At 42.7% G+C, this 24,815-nt stretch overlaps 1 protein-coding gene across 15 annotated transcripts in view; it reads right to left on the reverse strand.

Annotated features, from left to right (window-relative positions):
• The window catches only part of fbxw7 (F-box and WD repeat domain containing 7), a 100,614-nt gene that overhangs the window by 20,688 nt on the left and 55,111 nt on the right, over window positions 1-24,815 (reverse strand). For 2 of the 15 annotated variants that reach the window (XM_029441258.1, XM_029441217.1), the window contains one exon: window positions 17,267-17,461. The exons of 6 other annotated variants lie outside the window; for them this stretch is intronic. In XM_029441258.1, coding sequence (XP_029297118.1) covers window positions 17,267-17,461 — 195 coding nt within the window. Of the gene's footprint in view, window positions 1-3,462; window positions 3,785-9,562; window positions 9,614-15,954; window positions 16,013-17,266; window positions 17,462-23,617; window positions 23,761-24,815 lie in introns of those variants that run through there. 7 more of the 15 variants (XM_029441266.1, XM_029441235.1, XM_029441227.1 and 4 more) reach the window with 7 other exon arrangements.

Here is a 24,815-nt window from a genome sequence, read left to right on the forward strand (position 1 = left end):
CACGACGTACAGAAACTCGTTCTGGCAGGGTGCATTCTTTGGCATTGAAGTTCAAATCATACTGATACTTGAGAGAGAGAAAACAGAGCTAGTCGGTTCTTTATCTATTTCCATCACCTGCATGTGCACACACACCAGCCAATCCCTGTTACCACCTAACCCAACTGTGCAAACAAAGGGAGCCTGTGTGAGCCCGGGCAAGCCAATTTTCTTCATCCCATGCCTGCCACTCTCTCTGGCAAGGCCTCTCTCACTACACATGAAAGTGATCACAAGCTAAGTGTCAAGGCCAAAATAAGATATACAATGCAACAGTCGGGCCTTGTTTCTTGATTAATTAAACATGTTTCATGTTTAAATGAAAGCTTGGCGAGATTTCATGATTGTCCTCCAGTTTCAGCCTTTTTGTAAAGACAAAAAAAGACGGCCGAAACCAGCGTCATGGTGCAGATGAAGGATTTATTCCTGCACTGTCGCACTTTTCCCCACAAGGTTCTCAAACATTACTTGTGGAAAAACAATCTTCTTTTTTTTTTTTTTTGCACTTCCATTTAGGGTGAAAGTAATGTGTCAACGGTTACAGTCCAGCCTGTTGAGCTGCAAGAACGACCTGTACTGGAAGATGTGTTGCAGAACTTCCATCTTTGCTATTGTACAGACTGATAAATGAACTTTCTTCTCTCCCATTGTGAGAGCAAACAACTCTTTTCTTGCCCGTTTTCTTTACAGAATGTTATTGTAGTATTGGATCTTACGCAAGAAAACAGCTCCGGGCATTTGACTCCATCCTGTCTGGCTTCACAGAGGCATGATTACACGTCTCTCCTCAAGATGTGTGCTTTTTGTTTATCACTATAATTTGGCGACAGTGTATTTTTTCATCTCGGTGTTTTTCAGCCCGAGAGGCACATTTGACCGTTGAGAACAGTATATCAGAAAACAATCAGCCGAGAGAAACTATTCACAAATGCTGGATGACGAGCGAGATTATCGGCAAGTGCACCCGTGGCATCAGGTATCAATACTAGGCTTCCCTGCCCCCGTATTTAATGTGGACTACAGAACAAATGAATGCACCAAAAGCACTGAGTTTATAGAAGCATGTGTACATGACCAGCACACCAACTTGTACTGCAGGTTAGCTGCCCCCCCCCCGCCCCCCCTGGACATTTCACTGAGATCTGACCAATGATTTGTGAGGTTTCCCCTCACATGTCAGCTGCTGTGTAAAGCTGCAGGGGAGATTCAGGGCAAGAGCCAAACAAATCTTGAGTGATTTGTTACGGGGGTGTAAAGAAGAGGCACTGGGAAAGTTAATCTATGTGGCAAAAAAACAAACATGTCAATTGTAGTCCAAATGTTTTCAGATAACTCGGTAGGTCTACGTACAACATTGCTGGCAGACAGCCTGCGTGATTGTTAAGGAATATAAAAGGGGGGTTTATACGATATTCCTGTTTGTTAAGATCCGGCTCTTAAACTCAACTGCCTTGTTCTTAAAGCAGTGATCTCACTGCAATGGCAGTTCAGTAGCCAAGGAGAGTCTGGGTGTGTGTGTGTGTGTGTGTGTGTGTGTGTGTGTGTGTGTGTGTGTGCATGAATTTGTATGCGTGTGTGTTTCTGAGTGGGTGAGAGAAAAGGGGGAGTGCTGGCTGGCTTTGAGTGTTTGTGTGTGCGTGTCTCTGTGTGTACATGCATGAAAACCTCAAACTAAATGTGGGTGTGGAAGAAAAAAGAAAGCTGCGTGTAACCAGCCTCTTCTTGTGTTTCAGCCTGGGAAAAAGGTAACCAGAGTACGCAGTGTTTGTAAATCACCACTAATCAGTCCTCCCCTCCTTCCTCTTGGCTTCCCTATCTGGCCAAAAGCACGACAGATGGATACACACACACACACAGAGAGTTAATGATATTTTAAAGACAGCAATCACTCTTTACATAATGTGTTGATTCATTTCAAACGCAGACTGCATCCTGCAGCATCAGTCACTTGAGGGATATTTCCTCATTTTTCAAATAATGTTTCGAGCAGCCATGAAACCGTTTCATCATGTCAATCAGCATCACTTGAGGCGCAGCAACACATCTGAGAACTGGCCATTTTGGGAAAGAATTTGCAAGTTGTAGAGAATTGATGAGAACCAATAAAACCAGGAAATGGCTTTTTTAACATGTCTTTCAAATAAAAACCCGTCCTGGCATTTCAGATTCTTTTAGTACCATCAAAGAGCGGCATAAAAATATTCACGCTCGAGGCACTGACTTCCAAATCCTGATATCATAGAATGAACACAAAATGGATGGAGAATACAAATGGGTCACCGTTCGATTCAATAAACTGTTGCCCATTGATTCAGAAAGACATTTTCACTCAATTATTATGACTAATTGAGCCAAAGCTTCAACACTACACAAAGTGCACACGGCTACACAAACAAAAAATCCCCCGCCGGCAAGGCTGTCTGGATTTGAATGATAGGTGATTAACAAATGTGTTTACATTACACACTCTGCGTAATGGATTCCCTTTCATATTCTTGTTTGTGCATTTCCAACTAGGGGAGCTTCATTTCATGGCTGCCATCCAGCATAATACACCCAACATCCTTGAGGATATTCTCTACCTCACGCAGTCTGACACAGTGACCCATTATCTGTGGCTGGAGCCTGAGGCGAGCGCACAATGTCAGGGAATAGGCTGCTCCAACAGGCAACAGCAGACTGATCACATGCATGCATCTCAAGCAGTCACTTTGGTCACTGCAAGATAACCACTGCTGCATAATGTAGAATCATAATAAGCCTGCAAAGTGGAGAGGATTGCAGGGGAAACGGGCTGTTTTTGTTCCTGGAACAGATAGTTATTCACAAAAGTGGAAGTCTGCACGTTTTAAAAACAGAGAAGGAGGTGGTATTAACCATTTATATGCAAAAGTACATGTGTTATTACTTAATCATCTACTAGGTGATGTAGAGGGGTGGACCACAGTTTATATACAGGTGCAGGGAGCATCCAGCCAACACTGAGGAGAAAATGGGATCTTATGCCAGGCAGAAAAGGCAGGTTTAGAAGTGTATAACGTGGACATACGAACATATATTCATCCAGCATTGCAGAATGCCCATATAAGTGCCACAGCAGTAATCTATCCACAAGTACAACCATTCCCCTGATGCCGTGGCGTTTATTTACAAGGCTGAAGTTACTATGAATGAAAGGATGCCAAAATCACGTCGTGATATTACAACATTTAACGCAGCGTAAACATAACATAACATATAGGCCCGGGCAATTAAAGCGGCGTCTCTGGGGATGTGCCACACTGCTGAGGATCCTCCGCAGTGGCCGCACAATCTGCCGCGAGAGGCGCGTCAAAGATAATGAGGGCGACAGCGCGAGGCACACACTCAATGATAACACACGGGGATGTGTTGGAGGTTAATTCAAGAAGGAATCCTACTCACTTTGTAGAAAATCATCTTTAAAGTGCCGTAGAACCCCATCCTTGTAATCCGGTGTGTTTCCCTTTTTCCTCTTCAGTGACAATCGGTGAAGTCCAAATGTGTGCGCGCGGTGGGGAGAAAGCTGTGACAGTGTGAGGGCAGCGTACTCTCAGGTAAATCCGTCACTGATGTGAACATGCTCGGGCACGTCACCGGACAGGCGTGCATGCGGTAGATTCCCCCGGTATATGCATTAAAGAAAAAAAGAAAAAGCTACGCCGTGCCACGCTAATGGAAATGGGACTCTATGTCGGTGGGGGGTGAACAATGCGATGCGACGATCCCGGAGGCGTGTGCGCCGCCGACCAGCCTCACCGAGGAGCAGGGAGTGAACAGATGAGGGAGAAAGAGGGTGACACTCGGCAGAAAGGGGAGGAGTGGAGAGAGTCAGAGCAGCGCCCTCTCTCTGCTCCTCCGAACAGGATCGGATTACAGCCTCCCCGGTGGAGACGGCAGGAATGGTGCAGTCCAACATTCAACACCGTGCGCAGCGCATCCTCCGCGAGCAGGGGAACCGGGGACATATGTGAGGCAGACGAGGCGGCACACAGGGACCGGGTGGGGTACGCACTTTCTCTTTAGCATTAAAAAAAAAGGTGGGACCCCCCCCCCCCCCCCACACACACTTGTTGCAGAACCAAAAAACATCTCATCCACCACAACTAAAGGCTCTTCTGTGTCTTTATTTTTTACGCAAGAGGCATTCCCACTTCTTAAATGCACTGCATCAATGAGATTATACTGAAGTACGCACATTTGCCTCGCTGCACAGCATGTATGAAGTGGTGGAAAGTAACAATGTACATTCATAAGTGTCGTGTTTAAGAGCAATTGTGAAGCAAACAGTCTGCCATTATAATCTATCAGGCAGAAACGGTGTGAATAGATCCACGTCGCACTTGCTCATTTGCACACACATGGTACAGGCCAATATTTGCATTTCAGTGTGGCAGGTAATGGGTGAGTGCACCTGCCCAGTTAACAACAATATGCACTGCTGATGGCTTTTTTTTTTTATTAAAGGAGCTGTAATAACACAGATGATTTAAAAAAAAAAAAAAATCACAGCCTCAAGATGGCAGCTTTAGTCTACACAATAATTAACATTTAGTGCAGGTGATTATAAACTCAACATAATTAGTCATGCAGGATAAATACACACTTCTACATCACACTGACCAGCTGCCATTTATAAACTGTGACATTTGTGTGTAGTTTAAATTAAACTTCGAGGGTTTTCTGGCTTCTAGGAATGCCATAACACCATTTTCTCAGTTTTTTTAGATATCCAGTTCAAACCAGTTCGGACCATTATCTTCAACATTTGCTACTCTTGACCTCACAAGACGTCAGCATTTAATCATCCAAACACGGGACACAATGTACGGGTCATGGGAAAGCTCTATTCACAGGTGATGGAGCATTGAGATCTGGCAGCCTTTCAGACACTCCTGGCTAACACCTGTAATTACTGCGCGACCTGGCAGGGCGTGGGGAGGGGGGGGGGGGGGGGGGGGGTTTCTCTTGAAAAACTTGGCAAGAGTCAAACGATAAATCTGCCACAGTTTGAGCTGGAACTGTAATTTTGGACTAAAGAAACGTACGTGGCACTCTGCAAACCACAGTTTTGCAGAGTGATTTACCAAAGTAAATAAAAGCTAAGCATGGAGAGTTAGTCTGGAAATATGTAGCAAGAGATTTAAATCACGATCATTTGAGGGGACACGGCAGGTGTTAAGAGGCTAAATCCTGGCATTATGGTCACTTTCTCGCCACAGACACACACGCAGAAAAGCACAGAAGCCGGTGGACGTCGGGGTGCGTCAGACGGAGCTTCGTCTGTGTGTGTTTAAGGTGGTCCTCATGAGAAAGGCCCTCTCGCTGCTCTCTGCCGGCTCAACCTTTACACAGCACATTGGAATGCTCGGCATGCGAGAGGGGCTGCACTGCGGCCTTTGAATAGGCCGCGGCCTCCTTTGTCGCTCTCCTTCTGCCAGTTGGTAAAGCATTTACAGACCCCCCCTCCTCTGATACCGACCTTCTGCCCATCAGAACCAAAATCCTGCTCGTCAGACGTAAAGCTGCATACAAACCTTTCTCTCGGAGCAACCTCACTTTTTGTTTTGATATTATCAACAAACTAACAGTTTAAGTATGTTTTGGATGTTTAACCTTGTGCATGATGCAATATTATCCCCTTCTTATATTGTGTATCGTCTTCTAATCTATGTTTGTATGCTAATACAGATTGTGTGAGCTGGTGGACACCTGAATTTCCCCCAAAGGGATGAATAAAGTCTTTCTTTCTTTCAGACATTGGCTTCTATTGCTGCAGTATTTGAACAGCAGAGGATGTATAAAAATACTCTCATTACATCGCAGTGCAGCAGATCGCTTGTGGGGAAATGCTAATGTCTCATTTGACTGCACAAATAACTAACAACGTGAAGGTGCCGGAGATACGTAAGCCTCCTTTAAAGATCTTTGGGTTTTGGATTGTTGTGTCAACTTGGGCTGTGAAAAGTTACAACAGGGGATTTTTTTTTTACTTCATAGAACAAAAGTTTGATCCATTAACCAGGAAAATAATGAGCCGACTAGGAAAATAGAAGTTAGTTGTAGCCTTATATTGATTATCTAAATTGTCAGATTAAATGAATGTTGAGTCAGTGAATAATCGTTGAAGCCTTAGAACAGGCATTAAAAGGTCTAACACCTGTCGAGCACGATTGTCCTGTTATTCAAAACCAACAGATGTTGGTGGGAAACGGCTTCACCGCAGGAGAAAAGGAGCTTTCTTGAGCAAATGTTTAATGTGAGGTGATGAACTTGAAGGAGGCAAATACTTCTTGGGCAGTGATGCATCACTAAAGGGCACCGTGTCATTGTGCGATTGTCCTCTCTGTGGAAAAAAAAAAATGAGGAGGAGGGGGTCTCCTCTCAATAGATTTTTTTTTTCCTGAAATGGTGAAGTGTGAGCCCCATTCCAGGCTGGACAGATGCAAGGCGTGTGGGGGAGGTTTGATGAATAAGGAAACCATGGATCATGGCATTCTGCGATGATAGGATGATAATAGCATCATCTGCATGGAACTTGAATTAACATATCCTGCAGCCACCGATGCGACTGAAACATTCACAGGGGTCAGGTCAAAAAATAAATTAAATCAAGAGCCCGTGGTATCTCCCTCATGACATCAATGATGTTCATGGAAAATTAATGAAGAGCAGAGGTCAGCATTTGTAATTATTTAGAAATTGGAGTTTCAAACAGATGCATTATTTTTTCAAATGTATACAAGTAGAGAGGAAATAAAAGTAGGAAATGGTCTACATAAAGAAAATGAAAAACAAAAAGTACAAAGGTTGTACACTAAGGGGATAACATTAAAATGGTGTCCACACAGACGTACGTGTGTCTAAAATACTGGGCACACATACTGGGAGTCTTACTTGTTGCTTATCACTCACTAAAGAAAATCTAAGTGAGAATTTACGTCAGTTACAACAGACAATGAGAGGACAAAAAACAAAAGCCGTGCAGCCGGGATATATTGCTTTTTCTGTCTTGTGAGGAGACAAAAAGACATTTAAACATTTGATTGCATTTATGCAACCAAGGCTTCACCACTATAATGTTAGCTTTCACAATAAGCAAAAGCCAGCAGTGCAGAAAACCATAACAAAGATGCAATGCAGAAAATGTATGTGTCATTTATTAAATGTAGAAGTTTCTAAATGGGGCCTGGTGCTGTGGGCTTCTCTAAGCTTCCTCGCAGAATAACAGTTGTTACAGTTCCTGCTGCATCTGTCCGGCATCTATAGTCCGTGTTGGACAACTACTAATCATTTGCAAAGTAGAACTCGGTAAGTTGTGTCATAACATAGCAACACTTCCCCACAGTCCCCCCTCCAACATGAAAACTACAGAATAGATTGGACTACAAATGAACATCTGCAGCTGAACTACAAGAGAGGTCGGGATGAAGAGGAAACTAGAAGTAATCAAGGACTGAACGTCTTTTCACATTTTAAGAACATGAATGATTCTCTCAACGGTTACGTCGTCCAATCACAAGCGTCAAACCCAAATCCTTACGGCCTTCTGCTCGGTGTCCAAAGAAAAACAGCCCAGCGACACTAGCGTGCTGGAAGATGTTACAAGAAAACACTTCAAACAGAAAAGTGTGACCCTCATTACTTTTGACCTACAACATGGCGGAAATGTTGGCCGGCTTTTTATTCAGCGAGCGACTTCTCTGAACTGCGTCACCTTCCTCGTTTGTCCAAAGTCAAGTTTATTTATACGGCGCAAATTTGGTCCCAGAAGACTTTACAATGTGTACAATGACACCCTCTATCCTCCAGATCGCTGATACAGAGAGAAAGGAAAACTCTTTGGAAAAAAAAAAAGCCTCCCTCTTCCATCACGAACAGGCGAACAATAGGCGCCGCATGTACAGTGCAGATAGAAGCAGCAGCGGTGGAGTTGAAATTTGGAGTAAATATTATGTGTAAGAAGTTTAATGCAAAGACCTGAGGATACATATGAAGTTCTGCAATGAGCAAAAGTCAAGTTTTAAAGCAGCTTTTGGCTCTGTAGAGGAAAAGTCATGAAACTTGGATTTTCTCTCAGTCAAATAACTCGAAATATTCTTACATACTACACAATAAGTACCTCAGGAGGAGGTCACATACTAACAGCTCAAACGGCAAATTTCACCATAGAGGTATTAACATTTTCCTCCATTTCTAATCCTTCCCCCGACGACAAGCCTATCCTGTTTTTGCTTTAGGATGCAGCCTGAGCTGTCATATCTCATTCACAAATGAAAGAGGGTTATGGAAATGTGTGTGATGAGCCAGGTGAAACTTGGCCGGGGCTGGCATCAACATTTACACAGAAACGAATAAACCTCTTTAATCATCCAGAATTACCACTCTGCATCCCAGATGAAGCAGAGCGAGCCAAATTGTAACTGCTGGGTGTTGCCTGTCATCTGTAGATCTCTAAATATGGTTGAGACGTTGGTGGGGAACCGTGCGGGGACATTCTGACGGTGACTCGGTCGCACGTGCTTTGAACCTGAACTTTGCTAAAAAAGGAACCGACTAAAGACTACTGATCTCATCTGGAACTCCATCTTCTCATCCCGTCCTTTATCTCTCCAACAAATCTCTCTCTCTCCAATTTGCATGTTTGCAGTTCCAAATAAAGGATTTCGAACATGCTCGACTAAACTCTGAACGGAGATGTTTTAATCAGGTTCAGATATCAGAGGATGATATTTAACACGGTCGGCTAGAAGCAATGAAATAAGCAAATAGATCATTCATCCTTCTTCTGGGTGTTTACATTTTGTAGCCACTTTGGCCCAGACTGAAATCTCTCGACAACTGTTGGATGGATCGTCATTATATTTTGTGCCGACATTTATAGTCCCCAGAGGACGAAACCTTATGACTGTGGCTTTTTCTTCTAGTGCCACCCGGGCAAAACCTTTCCAGCTAAAATATCGACAACAACCAAATGGATCGTTTTGTACAGACATTCACTGTTCACAGATGAACTAACCCAACAACTGAGGATCCTCTGGTTCCACCATGAGGTCGACATTTGTGGTTTTGGGTAAAATGTCTCGACAACTATTGGGCGAAAGTAAAAAAAAAAACATTCATGCCCACCCCTCGCCTTCAGGAGGATCTAAAGTTGCTTTGGTGATCCTTTGACCTTTCATGTAGCGCCATCAATGGGTCAGAAATGTATATCGGGTCAAAATGGGAGTTTCCCAATATTTTGGTTTATGACCAAATGACAGACGGTGAAGAACGTGAACATAAGCATTCAGACTGCTAAACATCCGCATGTTGGCATCGTCATTAGGAGCATCTTAGCATGCCGACGTTACAATTTAGTTTGAAACACTTGCACAACAACAGTGTTGCTATATGAACTTCGCATACTCTGTATAATTAAAAGCGTACTGTATGTTAAGCACTTCTAAGCTAAGCTTCCCAGAGGGGCGCAACTACAGTACACACTCAAAAACACAGCATTTACCAGATGTAGGTTTATGCTCCGATGGAAGCTCTGCATCTACCACAGTCTGAGGAAGCAGAGAGTTGTGAGGGGAATGGTACCATCCGTCCTAGCTATGTTCCCCAAAAGGTTTCCTTGTAAAAACAACAGCATCGCATACATCAGTATAGAGCACAGACGTTAGGGTCTTGTGCAGGTGGTTCCCCCTTCACTGCTAAGATAAATGGGATGACCAAGTTCAAGAAAGAGGAGGACAAGATGGAAACGATGAGGTCCTCCTGTAGCGTGTGTCTTTTCTGAAGACTAAACTAACGTGGATCCTACTGACGGAGGAGCCTCATTAATGACGTAATCTGGAAAGAATGCAGGTAAAACATCTAAAGTAAAGATCGCAGCTCTCACTTTGTCAGCCCTACTCTTGATAACTGAGTTAAGTAGAACAGTTGCACAAATTGACAGTGACACAGAAAGTGCAGGGCACATTTGATCTTGTTTAGATGCATCTTCTGCCCATGCTTAGAAAGCCAAGGCTCTTGTCTAAAGTGTTTGGGATTGTGGTTCTCTGACGCACCACCAGCAGAGTGCGTGATAGCAACCTTTCTAAGCGCCTGACTTCAATGCTATATCAACTGCCACGTCTGAAGGCACAAAATGAGACTGAAAGACGGATCAAAAAGACACGGTCATGAGTGATGCAACATAACAGCAATGCAACTTGAGCCAAAGTAAACATTAAATGAAACAATTAAAGCCCAACTATGATGAGGTTAACATGGTGAACGTGTTGGAGTTGTGTTTTTGTCTCTTATAGCTCTTTAGCTGCTAAATGCTCCACTATGTTCACACAAAGTGTGTGTGTGTGTGTGTGTGTGTGTGTGTGTGTGTGTGCTGTTTGAGTACAGTGTGTTTTTAGAGCTTGTTTTCCACTGAAAGCAGCTGATTCTTTAAAACTGATTATAGCTCAGTCTTAAAATAAATTGATTTGTTCATAATTACATTTTTAATTATTTAACAAGTTGATAAAATGATCACTAAATGTGAATTAATTACTCCTCAATTATGTTTGAATTGAGTCATTTAAATGCGGCTTTAATGAATAAATTATTTAAATGAATTTAGCTTCCGTCCCTGTAAACTGTAGCGAATATTAATTCAAAAAAGATCTTTAAATCATTTTTTTTCTTTAAAAATATGTGGTATTACACTCGGCTTTATACGCTTTGATGACTGTAATGGTGCTCCCCCCCCCCCCCTCCTTTAAATAATAAATCAAACACAAAAAGGAAATTCTCACTCTCCTGGTGAATGCATACGAACAAATGGCCTCAACGTTGGTCTCTCGATCGCTACCATCAATCTTTTGTCTGGAGAAATGGCACTGAGATGCATCTCGTGTCCCTCCACGTTAACAAATACAGACACTTAATAGTGGCATGCACTGTGAACACAGAAGACGTAGAGCTATTTCTTAACAAAACAGCCCGAGGCAAAAGAGAAAATTGCTTGTGGAGAAAGATGATCATAAGTAAAGCAATGATTTGCCTCGTGAAGTGTGCTTTGGGATTTACCATGTTTAATCTGCCATACTGGTAGGACTGAGGATCCAGTAGCCTTTTTTGGCAGAGACAATGCGACCTAATAAGAAAAGTAATCTAGGGTGGAATTTGTATACAATAGGAGGAAAAGAGAGGATCTCTTTGTTCTGAAGAACGCCGGTCATGCTACAACACATAGGAGGCGCAATACTGAGCGAACGGAGAACCTGGTTAGATGAATGATAGTGATGCCGAGAGAAAATGTGTCTCACAAGATTTATAGAGCTGCATGGAATGACAAAAAGGTCAAGGGTCATAAATGTTTCATTTCAGGAAGGGCAGAGGAGCAGTGAACCTTGGATGACACACACACAGCAGACACACACACACACACACACTTCTGCAGTATTTGTAGATAGAAGAGATATAATGTATGTAAATGATTAGATATGAGTGCGTGTAGTTTAGAGACTACAGTACTCTTTATACAGAGGTAATATCTCACTCAACCCTTAAAAGAAAGAGAAATCTACTGAACATCGAGGAGGAAAAGTGCTTAAAATGGGAGGTTTATTGCAAAAGCTTCGTCTTTCAGCTTAATTGAAACCCACCAGGGGGAAAGCACAGAACCGTCTCGTTGTAGAAGAAGAAAACTGCACTAGGTCTGCAGTAATAATTGGTGTGGCTGATGTTATAGGTGGTAGCCATACGGCCATTGAGTCTTGAGACAGAAATCTGTCCGGCTGTGAGGGTCGGCAGCAGGGGGTCTCTGAGGAGTTAAATCCCATGCTGGGCAACATGAACACAGACGGAGGACAGAGGAAAAACCCAGCTGTTGCCAAAGGGAAATCCTGAATAGCTTGAAATGCACTTTAATGTGAAAAGGGACGAGTATGACATACTTTGTGTTCATCAAAACGGTTTAATCAAACTATATCAGAAGACTAATTGACATTTTGTTAAGATAATTAGTTTAAGGTGAACATTTAGCAGTGTTTTAGTGAGTACTTTAACGTGTCTATTGGTGGCTTAACCCTAAAAAGAAAGGGCATACACACGGGAAGCACTGGTTATGCGTCGCTGGTTTCAATTCATCCCGCCTGCCTCCAAACTCGTACAGCGTCTGCCACATCCACACTCCTACACAGAAGACACCACTCTTCCTACTTTCCATCTTACAGAGAAGTAGAATATATTGCGTCACTTGGAAAAGCACCTTTAGGAGCCTGGAGTTCGTGTGGGTTTGTTGATTTGTTTGCTCATGTGCAGCACTTTATGCCATGCATAATGGATACAAGAATTCCCCCAAGAGCCGTACACCAGGCAGCAGAGTGCAAGTCTTGGGCTACGGATGATATTGATATGATGCACTGTTGCCGAAAGTTTGTAGGTAGAGCGATGTTCCCCCCCCCCCCCCCCTCCAACATTATGGAAGTTTTATTGTTTGAAGTAAAAATAAGATTTAATATTGTCGTCATGTCCAACAGTCTTCTTCTGAAGCTTGTGGAGCGACTGGCACAGAATCTGAAGAAGAAAATGTGTTTTAAATAATAAAGCATGTTTCTGTCCTGGAGATGTTTACGCTGCTCGTTTGAACTAATAACTCGAGGCAGTGTATCGTTGTGCTTCGTTTTCCTCACAACGGCTAACAGATATCACACTCATCACCGTGTGCCATGTATAAAAGAAGGCCGGAGCTACTGTACGTTCATTCTCTTTTATTTATATAAATCTCTCCTGCAGAAAGCTGCCTCAGCATCTCTTCACCGCTGCTCACCAAACCACATCTCAGGCCTGGTTAACTGGTTACAGCCATAACCATAACATGCAAATGTTCACCTTGTGGCAGGAAGTGTATCGTTAGTTCAAGCTGTCAATTGTCCCACTTTAGTCTCCAAAACCTGTCATTCATCTTGATGAGCTGTCAAACCAGCCCCGAGGGCGAGCTAACCGGCATCTATAAAAGCTCCTGCAAGCATCAAAAGCAGCAGATGGCATGAAAAAAGTTTTTAAATATTGCCTTTTGAGTTTTGCTTTACGCATCAGGATTGTTATAGCTCAACACTGAGAGTCTATAATCACTTCAAATGTGTTTGAGTGATGCGTTCAAACATAACTCAACAATGAGAGGGTTTTCCTCTCTTTTAACTCCAACACATAACCTTCAACTGCTTGTGTTGGGTGAATGCTTGTCACTTCTCTTTTTTAATATATATATATATATATATATATATATATATATATGGAGTCAGTTGACATGTCATGCTGCCACTTTCTTTTCCTTTATCCAACTTTCCCAACAAAGAACCCACGCAGCCAACTGGCGAGTCAATGAAATGAGCACAAGAGTGGAAAAATGGAAGTGAGGTTGGAACGACGTCCCAAAAATAGACTTCACAGAGCACGCGCTGTCATACTGGCACACCGCAACAGCATGTGAGGCTTTGATGTTCTCCACCAAGAAACCACACCGGTTTCCTTTAGGGGATGTTGGCCTGCATTTCAAATGTAGTGGGAGACAACTTGGGGGTCAATCCCGCTCAGAGAGAGGAAAGTAAAGTGAACCAGCACGGCAACCAGAGTATGTTATCCCAACGTCATCTTTACACCGGACTCTTCATCGGAGCCGACATGTCAGCGGGTGTTGACGTAACTCACGTCATTTATTCAGAGGAACTGAAATCTATATTTCATGAAATCTAAAATTGATAAAGTACTTTATCTTTGGGTTGTTGTTGCACTGGCTGATCATGAACCCTCAGCAGAGGTTGTTTGAGTCTCATTACTTTGAGTCACTTTCTATTTCCTCTGACATACTTCATGACCTTTAAGTCAAAATGAAAACCTGAAATTCAAGATTTTAAATGTCAGGCAAGTCAAAATGATGTAGCCGCTTAAAAGTAAATGTGAGAAGTCTTTAAGTTTTGCTCCATGGCTCATTATGGCAGTTTTTCCAGGGGGGTTTGTAGTGATCTGTACGGTTGTATTACTCTGTAAAGTAGGTGGGTATATTGGGAGGATAACAATTGTGGTAGTTTATTTAAAACAATGAAATAAATAAGTTGCCAATATTTTCTTAAAGTCAAAAAAATCCCATGAAAAGATCAAAACCAACAAGGCGTAAGTCCATCTCTCAATACTTTCTCTCTCTCAGCATGTCTGCGGTGCTCACGGCCAAACTCATGTGTTCCAACTGCAGCAGTTCATCTCTGAATTCATACGTTCATTTAAAACAAAAGGATAAGTCATACTAAGATACTCAAACAGGAGTAATTATTGTATTTGTTGGGTACAATTTTCAGACGCTTATTTGCCAAGTGATTGCGTACGGCTGCAGGTTGTGTGTGGGATCAAATAAACGCCACTGGCCACGGTGTTCATCATTATGAAGAAACTCGGTGCAACAGTGCGATGATGTTTTGATGTGCTGTACGGCGCAGAAGAAGCTTAGATAATAAACTTTGTATACCCGGGCAACACTGAGTGTTTGTTGACAGTAAAAGGAGAATGTAGAATACCACAAAACCTTTTCTTTAAATAAACAATGTGTATAAAAGCAGCTGATGCTAAACAGTTCACCCTGTGCTCCTGCGTTTAACGCTGACTCGTCACCTTAGCACTATTGATCAATATTCCTGACGAGCCAAAAATATATCGTTAGCAAAACCTTCAACCGACGCAGTTCATGTATGGGAGGCGGGGCTCACCGCACGAAGTCAGCCTTGACCCCATTGATGACCTTTACATTTCACAATAGGCAGCCCACAATAGCTGCCATGCGTCTAGTGGTTTAATCTCCACAGCCCATCTGCTGCGGCTGCTGCCTGTGAGTTGAATCTGGAAGAGGAGAGGGAGTGCCCAGCTTCCCTCTGAAGCTCATGGGTGTCTGTCTCACTACATCCTGTGGGACAGCTGTATGTTAATGTGCACAAGAGGCCGGGGAAAGCAGCAGTCACTGGGATTGCCAGGCAGACACAGAACAAGGACTCCCTTCTCAGTGGGTAGCCAAAGGCATGAACTTGGCAGATTAGACATTCAGGAAACAAATAAGGCTCCATCACAGACGGGCATCCGAAATCCAGAACAACAACAAAACACACAAGGCTGCAGAGGGAGCCCAAAAAAAAGGGAATTCTTAAACTATTTAAGTAATGAGACTGAAGCACTATGTGCCACCTCGTGGTTTCCCTGCCTTTGAAAACAAAATGCAGGCAGGTAATTAGGGTCGACCACATCACACTCCTCCTTCTCTCCTCAGGAGTCCTTGTTTGAAAAAAAAAAAAAAAAAAAAAAGAAAAAAGCCTGCGACATTAAGATTTCTTTGGCTAAAATCGAGAGGACTTAACGTTTTACTCTGGTACTGCTGCAAGTGTTGTATGTTTTTCCCTGAGCCTGAACAGGAAGCAGAGCGCTGGTCAGTGACAGCTGATGCGTCGCCCGGTGCAGTACAATGTGGACGCTTGGGGGAAAAGCTAATCAATAATTCAAGGCCAGGCAAGTTGCAGATTTAATACCGACGCGACAATGACGAAGGACAGGCAGGGGCGTGGGCAGCAGTGGAGGACCCCGCTACTAGCCCCCCACCCCCCTCTCTATCTGTAAACTGTTGCCTGGCAACAGGAATCACTCTCGCTGGCCTCCAGGCTGCAGTGTGCTGCCTCTGGCCTCATCCAGGGATACGGCTCTTTTTTGCTGTTAGAGTCAAGCAATTCTGGCTATGGATGCCAGGCTTTCCATTCAGGAATTAATTCTGCAGAGGGTGCTAATGAATGCTTCAATTAAACAACAATAAGGCCACATTTTCTCAATACGTGACACAAAATCATAAAGCAGAGTATGTACCGGGGATTTCTTGCCACGTTACAATTCGTCACTCACCTCGCTCAGCTAACAACGCCATGAACCTCGGGCCACAGCCCCGACAGGCTGGAAACAACAACACGGAAACAGCACAACATCTACGGTTTCTCTTTTTCCCTCCTGCCTTGGCCAAGCCATCTGTCTCTGATGCATTTCAGTGACGAGGATGCTTAATTGTTATGCAGGGGAGATGTGCTTACAACAAATGGATTGTTACCAAGCATTCAGCAAGCCTGTGAAATACAGGAGGTGTACAGTGCATCAGGATGAAGAAGATGGGGAAATGATTTACACTTTATCTACTGGAAGAAGAAACCGAACAGACATAAGAGAGAGGAGGTGTGTCAAAGAGAGATCTAGCTTTCAGGCCGGCAGGCTTTACTAAACACTCAGCGAACACCTCAACCTGCAGGCTGTACTTTACCTGACATGAAATTACACCAAAGCCCAGGACGTCCTAATGAAAGGCTGTTGCTTTTCATTAGCAAAAGTGTTGAGCCTTTCCAAAATGCAAATGTGAATACACCGGACAATAAACAAAGCAAATCAACACAGCAGCGAGTTTAGCAAGTATTTACCTTCACTGGTTATTAATCGTTCTCTTTATAAACGAAATGATTCTTCCCGGGAAGTGCTGAATCATGTTTGAGGATCAGTTTAAAGTGTATGACAGACAAACTGCACAAGGAAACCTTCAAAACTTTCTCAAGTTCTCTGAAGTTCAACTGAAATCAGTGCAAACCAGCGAGTAGCCGTCCAAGAGCCCGGACAGAGAACCACTGACTGCTTCCTCCCCCGACAGGGTTCGCTTACCGTCTCCATTCCCCCCTGTCAATACTGGCTGGAAAGAGATCCTTTCCTGAGGCAATTTCAACAGAAGTGAAACTAATAAGAGCTTTCAGCAGTCTGAGTTAGACAAATCGCAGAGACATGTTCCACATTTACAATCTTTAAAGTGCAATTCTCCCTCGACAGTTTCCTTGCTCAGCTGCAGTGGAGACACACGTGGCATAAAGAGGAACATTTGAAAGATATCCATTTAATTTGTCTAACTTAGAACTGAATTCTCATATTAGACCAACATAAACTTACATTTTACAATTTCGTCATCCATCACTTGCATTGAAATCGTTAAGAAGAGATCTCTTTGGGGGCAGTATGGACAGGAGGAATGATTACAGTGAAACCTGTTTTAAAACAAAAAACAGCGACAGAAAACTCCCACAGTGCAGTGGGGCGCACGTCTGGATCCATATCTCACCCAAGTACTTTAATATGCACGCTCAAGTGTGTGGTAAACATGTAGGATATGAAGTTAAATGAAACATACAGGAGTGTGATTATTGATATCCCCGTTTACATGAATGGAGGGTTGTATCCAGGTTTCTGTGAAGGCATGTCTGGATGACTCCTCAACAATTTCTGCACGGACTGAGTTCTCCTCACACTTCAGGATGAATCCATTGAAACTCACAGCTGTCTGCGGACTCCGCTGCACTTTAACACCGTCTGCTGGATTCTCCATCTGATCACCCGCGATATAAGAAGAGCAACAAGTGACACTCGGCTGATCCTCCACATTAACACACACACACACACACACACGTCGATGTGTAGACATTTATGCTTTTGTCATGTTCGTTCGTGTGATTTGAGTCACGGAAAATATGCTTTTGTGCTGATTTGGAGTAAGATGCACTCAACATTTTCAGCTGTTTTCTTTATCTAAAAGTAATTATATCCTTTTTAAAGAGTGAAAAGGAACCACATTTATCCTTTGTAACAAGCTATGATATAAAAACACTACACTGAAATTAAATCTTGTTTGTGCTTGCCTTCCAGAAAAGGTTTTACAACATAGTTTCGTGTTTTACAGTTTGTTACAGAGTCCACAAATTAACCTAAAATACTATAAAAGCCTGGCAGCACAAGAGGTAGTAAAACCTTTTTGAAAACCATGAATTTGCATAGTGGCAAGATGTGATAGAGAAGGTGCATTAACTCCAAAGTCTGAGGATAACTGTCAGTGGGTTTACATTAGAGAATGATTTCACCAAAAGAAAAAGTCAAATGTTCATATTGCTCTCTGGTCAATTCTTAGTTTTTTTAAAGTCTACTCTTCCCAGTCGTGGAGAGAAGAAGAAGAAAATGAACTGGGTAGCCGGCGCTGACTTAGCAGGTGCATCTACAGCTGGCTAGGGGGATGGAGCAGCAGCACAACCTGGCCACAAGGCTCCGACGGCCCCGCGAGGTCCCACTCTCCCACGCTCATCACAAATTAAAGAGGCCAGTCAGACCAAATCAGCACTTTCTCTTCTCCACTGTAGCGTGCTGATGTTGTACGGTGGTGTAAGGGAGGCCCTGAGAAGATCAGGGGAGATGAAGCATGAAGTGCACATGTGGGCACTGAGAGCCTTGAGCAACTCCAGGATAACTTCATCTCCACGGACTGTGTTCCCTCTAATGTGCATGAGAACTTCTTAAAAAAAAGGATTTCATGAAGTAGATTTTGTGGTTTATGCCACCAAAGCTTATGTCTAACATCCTTCTGGTATTCAGGAAAGAACTTCCACTGGACTGTCATGTATTTTAGGAGAATTATCCTGGAATATGGGAATGTGTGGACATTTCTGTGCCATCTCATCGTATACCGTCATCCTGTAAGATTGTCGTTCAGGTTGAAGGCGTTCTTGTTTTTTCCCAGGGTTACACAGTACGTAATGGCCCGTCAGCTGTACTATACTGCATGTCAGTAGTTATGAAAGGGCTCCAATATAAACACCAAAAATAAGGACTTTAATGCAGGTGTTGAGATTCTTAATTGCAGATGGTGTGGGCTGTGGACTTATGAAGCCCAAATATTTGGTCATTTTAATTAGTCAACAGTGCTAGAAAGGAAGTGGAAATAGAAAAGGGAAACTTGGCAGATTTCCAACATTATTTCTGCACATTTGTCATTAAGATTTCCCGCATGTAACGTCTAAATTGTACACATGACGACGGTCCAATCAGGCTTTTAACGGCTGATACCAGTCACCCATGTAAAAGGTATCCAGTGAAATGTCCGAGCTCTGTGTGACTGATGTTCTTTTATGAGTGGGTTCCTGCCAACAAAGGCAGGAAAGAAGAAGAAGGGTGATATAATTAAAAAATATTTTGAGGGATTTATACTTTTTGACACATGCAGTAGTCGACTACAACACCTGTAAACAAACCTTTGACCTGTAAAATATGTGGAATAATGTAAGATGCTGTATTGTGGTGATTTAGTGCTCCTACAGTTTCAGTGTCACATGTACAGTTACGTTACTTATGATCAAAAAGTAGCGACTCGATAACTTTTCTAACATCCAGCATGTGCAACACGAGACATAGAAAGCCAGCTCATGTTAATATCGTCTCACTGAGTTAACACCCAACTAGCTGACAGGAGCTGTTAGTGCTACTTTAGCAACTAGTGAAGCTTTCTGTGTGTTAGGAAACTCACACACACAGAGTGGAGGCAGAGCAGCCGGAGGACAGCACAGGGAAAACCTGAAAACATTTTTCTTCATAAAATAAGATTCAGTTTCACATAAATCGACTTAGTGCCGTAAAGCCTTATGTTCGTGTCCCGGGAGATTGTTCGACCCGTAAACCAAAGTTACAAAGTGAAAGAAGATGCAGTCGGGGCCCCCCCCGAGTGGGACTGACAGAGACACTATTCTCCCCATTACAAGTCAGCGTAGCAATCAATCGTAACAATCAACTGATCCACTAAAAAGGTAACAGAGCGGTTTCTTTTCTTAAACATATTTTGCCATAATGCTGCGGGGAAGAGATCCTTCAAACCACCACCTAACGTCTAAGAGCCATACTGTACATATTATACCTGGGAGTAATGATTCATTACATGTTGTATATTCCATTAGAAAAGGAACGAGTCAGCAAAAAAGTATGGACAATATTTCAAGGGGGGGGGGGGATCCAGTGGGGAAACGTCTGCCTCTAAAAGTTAACTTTAGTGTATTTTAGGGGTAACTTCAGTTTGGCTAAACTTGAAGCCTGTCCCCAACATGTTGTGTTTTTCCATTGGACTCATGGTAAACAAGTGGGAGGGGGTAGCGAGCAGAGTAATGAGGCGGTGCTAATTACATCAGAGCCCTGTTTAAATGAGAGGCTGCGGATGTTGCTGCTTAGATGGGTGACGTAGCTGGAAAATCTAATGTAGCCATAAGATCCCTTTCATTGTCATCCATCACAGTAATACAACAGGACGCTGACACACTGCAGCGGAGATACAAAAACAAAGCTCACAAGATCCAGCTGCTCTGTGCATCTTTGTGTGTGTGTGTGCACTTATGTGAAGGGCCTATCATTTATTTTCCATTTTGTGTTAGTAAATTAATCCCTACAACGTGCGTGCGTGCGTGCGTGCGTGCCCCCCCCCTGTCCTCATCAGAGGAGAGAATATTGATTGCTTGGTTATACTGCCTTAAGGAGGCCATGAATTGCTAATCAAAATCCAAATTCTGCCGGGAAATTCATCGGGGTAAATATTCAATTCCTTGCCATGCAAAACAAACAGAGCTAAACTGTTGTGGGACTGAGAGGAAATGGAGGAAAGTCGCTGCTTGTGACCTTGTGTAACTAGTTTTTGTTCATTTGATAGTCCATGAATGGCAAGGGGTTGATTGTGAACGGCATAATGTAAACTTTAAGAGGTTTCAAGACATGAACACTTATCAAGACAAGACAGACGTGTGCACAAGATTATGATCATTATTGCCCGTTTCAAAGATTACAGTGAAACATGTGAATTAAAAATGTTCTAAAGCCAAAGAAAATGTCATTAAATGGCTCCTTTTGTGTGACCAACACTTAAAAACCTAAAGACATGATGGAACTATGATATAAAGAAGCAAATCCTTACAATAGACAAACGAGAATATTGAAAAATGACTTCAAAGATGAATCAATTACCTAAAGAATTGCAGATTAATCTAAATGACCAACTAAATATGTCGCATAAAACTGCAACGCTACTACAGTTCTGGTGGTTGTACAAGTTACTGTAAGTTACTGTTACTCCAGGCGTCGTCATTACTGACAAAACCACTTCTAAGCCCCGTGTGTTCACTGTTGACATGTTTGAATACAATAAACAGGGAGTGGAAATACAAAGACTTGTCACACCACTTGAATGTTGTTTTAGCAGCAACAAAAAGATTAATGACATACTTTTTCTGGTCTGGCACTTGATGCCACCCTCCTGTCTAATGTCGCACTGAGATCGTGATAACACTGCAGAAAACACTTGAAGATTGAAGTACTGCTTTAACGCGCACCTCCTTCCAATTGGTACTCCTCTATTATCATCCCTCGGGCAGCAAAAGAGAATAATTTCCCTTCACGCTGAGATAAAGTGTGTATACTTAGACAAACGCACTCAAGGCAGCTGGCTGAGTTTAAGAATCAATACGAGACGCTAAAATGAGATTCTTCTATGTGGACAATCATTTGATTTAACGCAAAGTCAAAGATGTCCCGAGCAGCAAGAATATAAAATCGGGATAAACTTTTTATTTTTCTTCCAGTGGACATCCACGCACAATGAGACGGGGGATAAATCCTAAGGGAGGTCTCTGGTTTATGCTTTCATTGGAGCCTGACGTGACCTCAACATGAAGGCAGATGTGCTGCCAGGAAAATGGATTTTTATGCTTTTATTCTACCTGGCAGAACTGACAAACGTCAACACTTTCTGCAAATGTGATGCTGCTCAACTCTGAATGTCGCGTTTACAAACCGCACCCGACAAATCCTACTAACCCTGCCTTTAACCTGAAATTATAGTACGAAAAAAGAAAAAAAGGAGCAGAGCGGTTAAAACTGATATTCATCTATCCCCTTCTTATTCAAACAAAAAGCATTTGTCCTTTTCAACTTAAAAGAATTGGACGCCGATAAACTCCAGGATTGTCTGTATAAATAAACACAAATAATGAGCCTGAAGTAAAAACCTGGACAGTAACATGTAAAACATGACTCACCGCACTAACACGGCAGTAGACTAAACCTAAAGCCTGCGGTGAGTCAGAAGCAGAGATGCAGCTTTTGACCTCACACTGACACAGGAAAGTCAGAGTGCACTCATGCTGCACAAGGTCCTCAATTATCCCCGCGCCACTTCATGCCGTTCCCAGTTGTGATACCGGCAGCCACTTTGCATCTGCTGACTTGCGCCCCATCAAACTCGAGCACACCCAGTGCTGATAGCTGAGCAAGTCCACCTCCAGAGACCCCAGCAAAGTGGCTGAGGGCCACGGAGTTATGAAACAGCCATTACATTACAAGTTCACCTGGTATCTTGAAAAACATGTGCAATGACATGAAAACTGATTTATCCTCGGTGTCATACCGATCACAAGAATCCTCGACATCTTCAGGAAATAATTTACGTCGCTGGATTAAGTTGTTTCTCAAAACAAAACTCATTAATCTTTTATTACAGACCTTGTGGAGAAATTATTCCAACAAAAAGGTAAAACGACTATTGCATTAAACCTGAAGAAACGTGCAACAGTGGAGGAGCTTCTTCAGACTCGTAATGTAGTATTGAGTGCTGCACTCAGTCGTCATAACAACCTGAACATTTATTGAAGCTCTTACCCGGGAGTGTCTGCATGAGGGAAATGAGCGAAGAGCTGGTGCTTAAAAAACGGCAGATGTGTGTCTGAGGGACACGAGAAGTGCTCATAAATACTCATTTCTGCAAGAGGTAGAGAAGTAGATGGAAAACAACATGAATCAGACAGTCTTCAGGCACAAACGAGGCGGTTGGGAGGTGCCCATGGTTTCACCAAACTGAAGCATGACAAACAGACAGCCACAAGACTTATGCTGATACTAAAACAACAGGAAGGATTCCCGTCTGACCGCAACACTGTCAAAGCAAGAGCAATGCAACACACTGGATACAGACATAGCCGTAAAGCACAAACCCTCTTAGCTGTACAATCACACGGGGGACGGTCCAGGGTGACACTGAGCTTTCTACTACCTCAGAGCTCATTGAACTTTGAGTTCATGCTGCCCCCTAGAGGCAACTAAACAGCATTTTGAGCTGTTGTGGCGAAGAGCACAGTGAGATTTTCTCTGTTGCACATGAAATTAGACGAAAGATGAAGATGTGGAAATGAATATAAGAGCTACATAATAATAATAAAGAAATAGGAAGTTTTTCTTACCTGTGTGTTCAAAGTGTTCCATAACAGGAGAACGGGACATAAGAGAGAAGAAAAGAGAAACTTCGGTTAGTGAAAGGCTCATTATTAGGAGGTAAAGAGCATCAGCATGTGCAAATAAGGTCATTATAAGCAGGTTCAAGGAGCGGTTAAGTGCTACAACCACTTTCTAGTGAATCAGCGGGATGTCGTCATTTATTAAATCCAATTTGAGTCCTGTGGTGGACGGGCACAGTGTCCTGGGTGTCTGAGGTGAGCTGGGATAGACTCCGACCCCCAAGACCCTAAACCCAAGTAGTTCAGAACAAAGAGACATTACATCTAACAGACTCATTGTTTGAGGGGAACCAGAAGTTTCAGAGACTGATGCGTCATATAAAAAGGCAAATGAAGCAAACGCCATCTGCAATGCTCGACAGAGATGAAAAATGTCTGTGTGATTTGGCTGAACTGACCCGTTCTAAGTATCGTTGCCAATAACCAACGTGTCGAACTGCAACACAAACAGATGTGGTCGAGAGGATTTGGACAGCAACTGTTAAATCTCAGCTGAAAACTAAGTATCTGTCGAGCAGTTCATACTTAGCTTCTGATCTACCTGGTGGGTTCACACAGAAAAAAAGCAAAACATGATCATTTGACCTGTAAATTAATGCACCATAACTGCATTAAGAGCTTCAATCAAAGGAAGGAAGATGCAGAAATGAGTAATGAATGATGTGATAACGGAAGAGAGCAGGATTACAACAACCTGCAAAGAATAACAATCATAAAAAGGCGACTGTTTGAACCCATTTAAATGTTTGCATGGTAGAACGAGACCAACCGTTTGACCTTCTGTGAGGCTGAGAGTCACAGATGTGTAATGAAGGCTTTGTTGTATGTGTCTGATGTAATGTTGGGTAGATGATGTTTTACTTTTCATAGAAATCCATTTTGGTTGCTTAGTTTCTCTCACAAAATCGGTAACGGCGCCAACGGCACAAATGCAAGTTCTGAGTTTGGCTTAAAAAGGAACAAACCGGAGCTGGAACAGTAACAAGCAGGGATAGTAAACTACAACTCCCACGCACCAATCGCAGAGGTCCACATGCTGCGAGAGGACCGAGGCGTCAAGTCACAGGAGTGAAACTGCACTTATCCTTCACTGTCACGTATTTCAATACTTATATATTTAAATCAAAATGTTGTGAACTGTACAACAACAAAGTAATCAGAGGGACTAAGATGGACGGTTATTTGTGCATTCATACCAATATGAATGGCTGCTTTGTTATCTTTGCTACTCTTATTGTTCCGAGTCATGCACATCAACTACTTGACTCGACATAAAGGCCAGTAGCTATACAGCATGTGCATGTAAACACCACGTGTCCAGGGGAAGGGTTTCAGAAGCGTAGCGTCTTAAAGTTGTTTGTTCTTCAGTATTTATATCTCATTGTTTAGTTTTTACCAAAGTCTTTGTTTCACAAGGATTTAAATACACATTTGCGGCTCATTCAGTATCTATTGTGCACACAGATCCTTTGTGGCTGCACTTCAATTACCTTCATTTTGGATCTGTATTTAATAGCGGTGCATATTAAAACACATTAGTATAATATAGAAGAGGAACAGTAGTAGGTGCTCTCTTGCTTCACAGACTTTGGAGAA

This window comes from Cottoperca gobio, chromosome 1 (assembly GCF_900634415.1).
Source record: "Cottoperca gobio chromosome 1, fCotGob3.1, whole genome shotgun sequence".
NCBI classification, from domain to species: domain Eukaryota; kingdom Metazoa; phylum Chordata; class Actinopteri; order Perciformes; family Bovichtidae; genus Cottoperca; species Cottoperca gobio.